This window comes from Chaetodon auriga, chromosome 2 (assembly GCF_051107435.1).
Source record: "Chaetodon auriga isolate fChaAug3 chromosome 2, fChaAug3.hap1, whole genome shotgun sequence".
Classification (NCBI taxonomy): domain Eukaryota; kingdom Metazoa; phylum Chordata; class Actinopteri; order Chaetodontiformes; family Chaetodontidae; genus Chaetodon; species Chaetodon auriga.
In genome coordinates, this window is record NC_135075.1 from 4,755,634 (window position 1) to 4,766,610 (window position 10,977).

General features: G+C 44.0%; 1 protein-coding gene across 1 annotated transcript; it reads left to right on the forward strand.

The window, feature by feature from the left end:
* Positions 1–1,292: 1,292 nt before the first annotated feature.
* cfap57 (cilia and flagella associated protein 57) lies at positions 1,293–10,894 on the forward strand. Its single transcript, XM_076748204.1, has 21 exons — positions 1,293–1,503; positions 1,628–1,941; positions 2,035–2,294; positions 2,475–2,649; positions 2,732–2,884; positions 4,185–4,324; positions 4,448–4,613; positions 4,750–4,863; positions 5,023–5,235; positions 5,782–5,955; positions 6,108–6,269; positions 6,505–6,660; positions 6,812–6,905; positions 7,000–7,190; positions 7,282–7,455; positions 7,553–7,711; positions 8,352–8,495; positions 8,818–8,934; positions 9,541–9,672; positions 9,845–9,988; positions 10,149–10,894. The coding sequence occupies exons 1-21, from the start codon at positions 1,347–1,349 to the stop codon at positions 10,320–10,322; spliced, it is 3,513 nt and encodes a 1,170-aa protein (XP_076604319.1). The 5' UTR covers positions 1,293–1,346; the 3' UTR covers positions 10,323–10,894.
* Positions 10,895–10,977: the final 83 nt, after the last annotated feature.

The following is a 10,977-nucleotide window of genomic DNA, read 5'->3' on the forward strand; positions in this document are numbered from 1 at the left end:
TCTTTTTGTCCGCTGCAAGTTAAAGTTCCCCATTCAAAATCCTAGGATAAGTACAAACATATGATCAACAAACTGCATTCAAGGTATCAAAAGTATTCATTATACAGCAGACTGGATATTGTATACTGTTGGATTATAGCTGAAGCTATTCTGACAATATGACAATAGATTTATTTTATGATATGATTTTGTCTGTAAAATATCGAAAACAAAGCTCTCAAGTCTCACGCACTAGGCGTGATACACACGCAACAACCCGTTCACACGCTCACACGCCAAACCTTGTATTTCTCGAAATTACCAGGATAATGATGTGTCGGTCTCGAACGAAACGGCTCTTAGAGACGGCTCTTCGAAGCGAACGATCGGAGCCGGCTCTTGCCTGGGAGGTTTTTTGTTTGTTTGTTTGTTTTTTTCTCGACTTTTTTTCTGTTCAAGCCGCACGTGATTGGTCAACTACATGATGTGTGGTGGCTTCTGTGTGTACGCACTGAGCAGGAGGGGGAGGGGCGGGGGTTACAGACAGCGCACATATACACGCACACACACACCTGCACTAAGAAATGTTAAACTAAATAAATATTTTTATTTGGACGAATGTATGTGTCATTTATCAGGTCAGACCCCCGTTCCCACCCCCGCTGCTGCCAAAATCTCACTCTGAACTCAGTTCAAAACTTGAGAGTCCTGATTGAAAAGTAACAGGCTGGCAAACAAATGTAGCGGAGTAAAACCTACAATATTTCCTGAAATATAGCGTAGAAGTATAAAGTAGCGGTACAATATGATACTATATGGCAGTCGCTACTAAAGGTAGGTAAATACCTCCAAACTGTAAGTATAAGTACAGTTCATGAGTACTTTACATTCCGCCTCTAGACGGAGCTCAGCCCTGATGAACGATGTCACACGTCCTATTGGTTAGTTGACCTGAGAATCGATGATTAAGGCTTGCGTCGCTAGGCAACCCCCAAAATCCCGCGAGACGACAGGTCTCATTATGAAAGAAAGGTAGCAGACAAACAGTTTTCCTAGTAACTTAGGCGAAAATGTGCGGGTAAAAGACAAAGACTCGGAATGAAGATATGTAAAGTGTGGATGATACGGCGGACGGAGAGAAGGAGGAGAGGGAAAACAAGTTCTCAATTTCTCGCGAGATTTCCTACGTTGCGTAGCGACGGGACTCTAACATACCTGTGCCCGTGTTTTACTCCGGCGTGCGTGCGACTTTTTGCCTCTAAAACCTTAGCTAATGCTGGTGGAGTAGTCGTTATGTGAGGAGGGTCTTTTCAGTTTCAATCACTTTAAAGTCAGTTCGCAGCATAACAATTTAATTCCACTGGAAAATGGCTTCTGTTGTTGCACAGTCCCATTTCATCTTCGGTCTCCGGAAAGGTGTGAGGAACAACCTGTGTTTCTTCGATGAGCAAACTGTCGTCTTCCCCAGCGGAAACAGCTGTGTGTGCTACAACACCGTCCAACGATGTCAGAGGTTCATCCCAGGTGTGTGAGAGATGTGTTTTGACACATGTTAAGACACTTCTTGTTCATACCATGTGGTATTATCTCTGTGAAATTCCTTTCATTTCCCTCATGTCAGTTATTTCCATTGGTGTTGTGTCTGCAGGCTCAGAGAAAAGCCAAGGCATGCGTGCTCTGGCCATCAGTGCCAACCGGAGGTACCTGGCAGTGTCAGAGTGTGCTGAGAAGGCCACCATCACGGTGTTCGACCTGCAGCATGAGCAGGGCAGGAGGAGAAAGGTTCTGACTACAGGAGACATGCTTGTTCAAGAGTTTGTTTGCATGGCTTTCTCCCCTGATTCCAAGTACCTAATAGGCCAAACTGGTGGTCCAGACTGGGTGCTGATCTTCTGGCTTTGGGAAAAGCAGAAAGTCCTGGCAACAGTGAAGACCAGTAACTCCAATAATCCTGTTACCCAGGTGAGTAATCCATGCTGTATCAGTGCAGCCACAACTCATGTACACGCAATTGTGCTCTGAGCATGTTGTGTTATTCTACTGATGTCCTGTCAGGTCAGCTTCAACCCTTACAACAACATGCAGCTCTGCGTGAGTGGAACTGGTGTGTTCAAGCTGTTCCGCTACTCAGAGGGAGCTCTGAAACAGAGCAGTTTCCCCAAGGTGGAGTCCATCAACTTCCTGTGTCACACCTGGATGTCAGTGGAGCGTGTCATCGCTGGCACAGACACAGGCAGACTGCTGGTGTTTGAGTCCGGAGACCTGCGAAGAGAGATCAGTATGGCTTCTAAGGCTGTGCAGGAGCAGTCTGGCAGGTCAGAGGACAGACATGAATACTGTGTCAACACCCACAGATTGTTTTATAAAGTCGTAGGTCACATAGAGTAAATGTGTAGCATAGGCCAGACCAGAGTTTAAGGTTCGTTTAACTATTGGATACAGATTTTAAAAAGCATTCAGTATTTGTGTAAATGTACAAGGACTTCACTTCACAGGCAAGTGGACATGAAGAAGATCAAAGACACTGACGCAGATGAAGGTCCTAATGTGCCTCGCATCACAGCCATTCTGTCCTACTCCAGGGGCTTTGCATGCTCTTTGGGGTCCGGCACAGTCTGTCTTTTTGAAAAGAACGAGGAGGACAGTTACAGAAGAAGCAGGGAGATACGGGTAAATGTTAATGCAGGTGACAATTGTACCGCAGACTCTGTCTGTATTTAAAAGTGATCATATGAATAATCTTTTCTGTCAGATTCCTCCAGACTCAAACAGCAATGAGCTGACCGCGGCTGAATGCCAGGAGATTGACACCATGTGCATCAGTCCAGCAGAGGAGACTCTGGCCATCAGCACAGACAGAGGACAGCTGTACAGCTTCAGCCTGTCCTCTGTGGAGATGAACAAGGTAGAACAGTCACCTCTACCAGCAACACCACTGTCAGTGTCACTCCTTGTTCATTTCAGTGAGAGTACTGCATTGGCAGAGTGGTGTGTCACTGCAGAGGCCTGGAGCAAAAAACTCAGGGTCAAATTTCAGCACAATGCAATCCAGTGTCATCTGACAAAGCCCTGTGTTGGCCAATCAAATATGTGTGAACCCACATTCCTGGTAGGTTCATTCATGTGAACATCATTTTTCTGTTTTTTGCCTTTGACTGTCAACACAGGAGATAAAATGAGGGCAAATTCAGTCTGTTGATCGATTGGTTGATCGGTCAGTCTTTGGATTGCTCATGTCAGTAAATTTCAAGAAAAGTTCCACAAAATTTCCAGTGGAAGTTAAGCTTCACATAATTTCAAAATGAAAACTGTACCTTTTAATAGTGGACTTACATTCACAGTGGAAAATCCACATAAAAACATAGAGCTGTTAGTATGCCCATTTAATTGAATTGTAACCATGCCCTGCATTCAGAAGCACACTTCCATCACATGTACAGATAATTATTCAACATCCCATCAAATAGGAATTTAGTAAACTTACAACCCTCTGCATGCACGCTGCATTCTTCCATCATGTGTGCAGCCCACACCACTGCCAACACTACAGCACTGCCTGAGCCAGAGGACTGCAGGCGTTCAGTCACAACCTGATTAGATCGTTTCATTTCATTTTATTTTAGTTCTTATTTTCAGCAGGACAAAGCAGCAGAGCAATGAAAAGCATTGGTCGCTGTGAGTCTGACTCAGTTTAAAAACTGTTCTCCAGCAGGTATTCTGATGTCCCACAGCGAGGACAACAGCAGTAAACATATGAACAAGACAAAGATGATGAAAATTAACAAGTTTAACATTGTCTTCATATATATGAACTAAGATCAACCTAATTTCCTCAATATTTCCATTTTATTCCCATTTTGTCTGATAAATTCCTCTTGATTCCCATGAAATTATCCTGGAATATTTAGGTCCACTACTGTGGTAGAGGCTGAAAAAACTCAACAACTATTGAGTAACTAACCAAGAATGTAAACACGGTAACATTGTCATTGCAAGCATGTTGTTGATGTTAGCATTTAGCACAAAGCACCACTGTAACTAATTACAGCCTCACAGAACCACTACAGTACCTCAAAGTATTTCTTTCATCCTTCCATTCTTCCTCATGTCTTCTTGCACTGTTCTTCTTTCCCTCATGTTTCAACAAAGCGACTTTTCCTTTAGATGCTCATCCTGAGATGTACAGTTTCAACTCTATTCATCAGGAGGAACACATGCAGTTTGAGTTCCTGTTGCAGTCCTTCCACTCTAAGTCCATCACTGGTTTGTCCATCTGCATTCGAAAGCCCCTCGTAGCCACCAGCTCTCTTGACCACTCAGTCCGCATCTGGAACTATGAAACAAAGTAAGAGACAAAATCATACCCTGTATTTAGGCACACTGAACCCAATGGTAGTAAACAGAGCCGAAGTATACCATGCTAAGAACTACCATGTCTTCTCAGTGCCTCTCTGTGAATTTCCTCTAGAGTGTTGGAGCTGTACAAGGAGTTCCAGGAGGAGGCGCACAGTGTGGCTCTGCATCCTACTGGCCTCTTCATCCTGGTGGGCTTTTCAGACAAACTCAGACTGATGAACCTGCTTATTGATGACATCCGCACCTTCAAGGAGTTCACTGTGCGCGGCTGCAGAGAGGTGGGTTCATGACTGTAAAAACTGTGTGAGGGTTGATTGTGTGTTCGCTCAGTACGTCTAAATTGCTGATATCACTGTCACAAGATGTACTTTTCAGCTCTTACAATTTTTATCACGTGCTCTCTTCACACCTCAGTGTGCTTTTAGCCACGGTGGCCACATGTTTGCAGCCGTCAGTGGGAACGTCATCCACATCTACTCCGTCACCTCTTTTGAGAACATCCTCAACCTGAAGGGCCACAATGGAAAGGTGAGTCAGGCAGGAGAGAATATCATACAGCATGTGGAAACAGTGAGTGAGTCTCCATCGCACTGCTTGTGTCCCTGTGGCAGGACAGTGTCCAAAGTCAGAGAGAGAGGTCAAATTTGTCAAACAGCTGGCATGCAGTAACCATGCCTTTTTTTGCAGGTACGTGGCATTGAATGGAGCCTGGACGACAGCCGGCTGGTGTCATGTGGGATGGATGGTGCAGTGTATGAGTGGAGCACACAGACTGGCAAGCGTGAGTCTGAGAGCGTCCTCAAGTCCTGCAGCTACACAGGTGTTGCCTTCTCTTCAGACTGCAAGACCATCCTGGCTGTGGGAACAGACCTGACTCTGAAGGAGATCCAAGATTGTCAGGTTTGTAACAGCAACACACTACGATAGCTCATTTACTCATGCAACAGACATGGAGCAACATCGGCATTCATTTAGAGTGTCCTTGTGTCCAACAGATAAATGTGAGTCCAACTGTCCCTCTCCTTTTGGCTTTGTTTGGTCACCTGAGAAAAATATCTAGCTATTTAGCAACTAAGTGTTTCACTGTGTTCATCTGCTAGTGGCTAACTTTGTCTGCTGTGTCTGAAGACACAGATGCTGATGAGAGTTGTGTGCTGAAAGAGGCTAAAATGTTCTGTAAAGCTGCAGGGAATTGAAGGGTCAGGTGATAATTTTGTGTGGGTTTATCACTGTGAGTGACACCGTTCACAGTCGACATAGTCACGTGATCAGTCGTGAATACAAAAATGTTGATTAGAGCAGCTTTTAGAAGTTTGGAAAGAAAAACAAAACAATCTGAGAAATTAACAATTGTTGTTTGCTTGCTTGTTAGCTTTACACAGCTAATGAACATACAGTATGTAATGTTTGACAGTTTTTTTTATATCTTGGTCATTGCTTCCACAGGTCCTGAGGGAGGTTCCTGCTGATGAGGTAGCGCACACCGCCGTGGCAGTGTCTCACTCCGGTAGGGTTGTCTTCACCGGGACTTCCAGTGGAACCATTCGAGCCATTAAATACCCGTTACCCATCCAGAAAGAATGGCTCATGTACCAGGCTCACTGTGGCCCCGTCACCAAGGTTGGTCTAGATGTTGATGCACACAGTGCACACACTAAACTGACAGGGAGGTGGAAATCCTTCACCTTTAAATGCCAATTGGATACTGGAAAGTTTTAGAGCAAGAAATGATCTGTCATGTCAACCTTTATGTAACGAGCATGTGTCCACAGATGGTGATCACGTTTGATGATCAGTTCCTGCTGACGGTGTCTGAAGATGGCTGCCTGTTGATGTGGAAGATCATAGATAAAGAGGGCCGAGGACTGAAGAGTAACAGGCAGATCATCCATACTGAGGAGATCCTTGTCACCAAGTTAGACCTGGAGGAGAAGGTCTGTGTGTGTGTGTGTGTGTGTGTGTGTGTGTGTGTGTGTGCGTCTGCATCAGGACATTTTACTTACATATCTGTCGAAATTCTCCATATGACAAGTTGGCCTCAGTTGATCTCATTGAGCTTGATGGGTGACTAGAAACAGACAATGATCACATAGCAGTCGGTTAGTAACGTAGGGACATTCAGTGGAATTATCCAACCCTGTGCTGAGTTCCTGTCTGTCTGTATTGCAGACCCAGAATATGCTGGAGCTGAAGATGCGTCTGGAGGAGCTGCAGATGGAGAACGAGTACCAGCTCCGCCTGAAGGACATGAACCACAACGAGAAGATGAAGGAGATTACTGACAAGTTCACACAGGAAATAGAATCTATGAACAAAATGCAACAGGTCTGCAAACTTCAAACATACTCAAGATCTTTTTCTACCTCACAGTTTAACATCAGAATGACTTCCAGCACAGGGGTTGTTTTTGCCCTTGGAATAGGTTGTATAAGCTAAGATCTTTATTGTCTATTCATAATATGTGCTGGACCTATAGGCCATAAAGAAAGAGATGGAAAAACGGCAACGTGAGCATCAGGAGAGTTTTGCGGATGTCACTGTGAAACACTCAAAAGAGCTGAAGGATTTAGGTAAGAACAGGACAGCGTCAGTGTCACCCTAAACCATGGACATGGATCTTTGTTCAGTTATCAATGTGTTTGTCTACCAATCAATTACACACAGAGTTGTCCTACAGCCAGAAGCTGATTGTGGAGCATGAGAGGTACCAGGATCTGCAGCATGAATATCAAAGAATGCAGGAGGACCACGAGAAGCAGCTGGAGGCTGCAGAGGAGAGCAGAACCCAAGCCCTGAAGGAGCTAACGCAGCTGTACGAGGCCAAGCTACAGGAGAAGACTCACCTCCTGGCTCAGGTTAGTCAGGAGGAGAAGGTGGTGGGGTATGAAGTAGCAGGTATACCACATGAAACCAGTGAAGTTCTTGAGCTCACTTTGATTTGTGCAGTGTCAGGAGGATGCTCAGCAGCAGATCCGTGAGTTTAAAGAGATGATAAAGCAAGTAGAGGAGGATGAGGAGCGGAAGATCCATGACATCCAAATCAAGTATGAGAGGAAACTGCACACCGAGAAGGAAACCAACATGAATCTGAAAGGAGACACTGGTATCATGACACAAAAGGTAAGCAAAGCATTTTTTCACGTCTTCGTCCCCGCCTGCAGCTCATGTAATCTTCTGCTCTTTGTGTCTCTTTTGGTGGATGATTGTGTGATCGCAGTTGTACAGTCTGCAGAGACACATCGATGACAGGTGCACGGACATAAGCAAGCTGAAGCAGGAGCGGCAGAGGCTGCTCGGCTTGATCCGCTCCCTGGAGAGTGACATCGAGGACCTGAAAAGGCAGATCTCTGGACACGAAAAGACCAACCAGGACAAGGTGGCTGAGATCAGGCCTTCAGCATTTCACACACAAACACATTAGATTAAAATCCAGCAATGTTTACATTTTTTTTAAGTTTTCTAGCTCACGACCTGATGTTTTTGCTCTAATTTTTGCTCTCTTGGTCATGATTTATCTTGGAGCTGGTAAATTTGGTTCAATAGTGACACATTTACTTTTCTAATCTCAGTAGTTACATTTTAGTAAATTTCTGATAGATGTAGATTATAAAATATATGAGAAGAATGTGTTTAGTACAAATATGGAGTGGACAACTGAGTATACGTGTACACAGCAAGAAAATATAGAAATACTGTATGCAATGTACTTTAACATGTAAAAATAATATCATCAGATCCTGATGTTCTCCAAGTGAGACTAAGTTAGACTTACATTACTGCATTTAGGTCAGTGCAGAGATAAAGAGCAAAATCTGCATGTTCAGTATGATGAGATTGTCCTTCAGTGTACAGTACATGGAATGTTAGGTCCACCTTAAACTTTTTGACTAGCTCCCAGAGATTATGTCCCTCTGCAGCCATAACAATATAACATGTTGTTAGTCACAAAAAAAGTATGTCAAAACAGAAAAAATTGACTTTCTTCCTCTAAATTCCCTTCACACACACACGCACAGGATAAGACCATCTCCAGCTTGAAGAAGAAGAACCAAGAACTGGAGAAGTTGAAGTTTGTCCTTGACTTCCAGTTAAACGAGTTGAAGAAACAGACTGAGCCTCAACGAGATGACATCAATGAGAAGACGGAGCGGATCCATCAGGTCAGTCAGAATATAATCAGGTTTCATTAAAACAGTGACTAAAACAACAGACACTGCAGCAGCTTGAGTTATGTGTCCATTTTACAAGAAACTTTGTTTTAAGAAGCAGTTAATCCTGTTTAGATCCTTTTATTGAAACATAATGATTAAGCATGTTGAAATAAAGGAGAACTTCTGTGCTATCAGCATCAGCTGCCTCAGACACTGAGTCACGTTGAGAAAAGGCTCGTTGTCAGTTGCAGTCCTATATGACAAGCCGACACCTGGGTGAACTGAACTATCAACGGTCTCTGCCGCGTGTGATGTTTCTGCTGTTTGACAGCTGCAGGATGAGCTGGTGCAAATCGACAAGAGCAACACTCAGCTGAAGCTCACCGTGTCTGACCTGAGGCTCAAACTCAGGACCAGAGACAAGGAGATGCATAAGGAGACGCAGAGAGTGAGCACATGCCGAACACTTAACACTTATGATTATGGTCCACATGCTGTACACGGTACTGTTTGATTAGCTGTAGTAACAGTTATTTGATATCGTCCTGTGTTGACTGGAGCCTGTCATAGAGCAGATGTGTGGCAGATGTGTTGAATCTACATTTTTACACTCTCACAGTAATAAGTGTTGCCCTGTGGTACTCAATTTGACCCATGACTGTGATTATTCCTCCTGTCCATACTGGCATCACAGGATGGTGGAGGACAAACTCTACAGTCCTCACTTCCCAAGTTCAGCTGAAGCTAATGTGAGACATCAGCAGTCTGAGTTAGTGAATTCAAATGTTTATCTTCTCTTTGTGCTTTCATGGACAGTGTGCAGAGGGACAGAGGGACAAAGTGGGAATACTGGAAAGACTGTAACATTACAAGATTGTTTGTTGAACTCAGACTGCTGAAGCCCCATATTAGCTCGATCTAATCTTGAGAAGGGCTAAGAAGGGCTCTCCTCTCAGCAGGAACAATCATAGCAAGTATTCAGCCTTTTAAAGTGCATATGGGCTCAAAGTAGACTTGAAAAAATGTCAAGCTTTCACATCTTTTCTGTGGCCAGGTGAAAGACTTGGAGACGCATCTTCAGCGGCTCAAGTCAGACCTCCATAACTGTGCTGGCTTCATCCAGGAGCCAAGGAAACTGAAGGAGAGCATGCAGATGATCTATTCGCGCTATGTGCAGGGTGAAGGGGTGAGTGGTTCCTATAGTGCAGGAGATGCTGAGAGTTCATGGCACCAACAATCACACACTGCAACAGGCTTTAATTGCAGATGAGGCCATTCTTACTCCCCCCCAACTCACAAACACACACATTAATTGAGTGCAGGGAATATGTCAACCATGGGCACACACTGTTTCCCAGGTGGAGAAAAGCAGTGTGGATGAAGACATTCAGAAGGCATTCTGTCACCAGCGTGATCACCTGCAGAGGACTGTCAGCAGTCTGCAGACGAGGCTGGCCAAATGTGCTGAGGAGCATGACAAAGCCTACGTCAAGATCATGAAGGTGCGTTATAAAACACAGAACACTGCATGGATAATGCATCTGTCCATTTGTTATGTTTCTTAAATTCATGAGTCTAATCCTCATGGCATTCAGCATTTCTTCATCCTGTGACTAAATCTGAGCAGAGGTTTACTAAAGAAATGACGTGTTTACTCTGCAGGAGAACGTCCGTCTGATTACTGAAATCAATGATCTGCGTAAGGAGCAGCGATCGCTGAGGACTCAGATCAAACAGTACAAAGCTCAGCTGGCCACGTCCAAGAAGTCCAACAAGTCACGTCCCAACTCAGAGGATGGACCCAAAGAGGAGCCCAAACATGAAGACGTCAGTTAGGAATTTCAAAAACACCAAACTGAAGCCAGATCAGCCATCGCCACCCACAGCAGCATCCTTTTCATTTGAGTGTGACTGGATTTCCTGCAATGATGGATCTGCTCACCAGCTGATAGCTGCTGCTGCGACATTTGTTATTCACAAAAAAATACTCATTTGTCTTCAATTAAACACTTTCTGGGGATGATTTTAAGCATTTTTTGGAACAAGAAACTTTGTGTTTACCATGAAGACATTAAGATGGTATTAAATGTATTTGCATGGAAACCATCCTTCTTATCCTCAGAATGTTTAGTTTGGTTATTCACTATGACCACCAGCCTTTCTGAGGCTTCTGGTTGGTTTTCTAGTCATGTCATAAAGTGACAAAGACGTAAAATAGTGGAACTAAACCAGTCACTGATTGAGTCATAATGGCCCAGCATGAACATTTAAAACTCTTACTGAAGAATATACATGAAGCGCTTGTAAAGCTGCAGATATCTGTAAGTGTTTTTATTTTTTTTTTCATCATTCCAGGCAACCATTTATTTCCAATGGTTTACTGCTACTTGTGTACTCATTTCCTTTTTAATAAATGAGACTGTATTTATGACTCACAGAGATTTCTGTCTACAGAAGGATCCAATGGGCTTGAGGCTGAATGCCACAGACA

What these genes read in the sequence shown, in the direction of transcription:
- cfap57 (XM_076748204.1), top strand. Translation starts at nt 1,347, where the DNA reads ATGGCTTCTGTTGTTGCACAGTCCCATTTCATCTTCGGTCTCCGGAAA. An exon ending in AGACTCACCTCCTGGCTCAG is followed by an intron (nt 7,191 to 7,281) that starts GTTAGTCAGGAG and finishes TGATTTGTGCAG; the next exon opens with TGTCAGGAGGATGCTCAGCA. An exon ending in TGCATAAGGAGACGCAGAGA is followed by an intron (nt 8,935 to 9,540) that starts GTGAGCACATGC and finishes TTCTGTGGCCAG; the next exon opens with GTGAAAGACTTGGAGACGCA.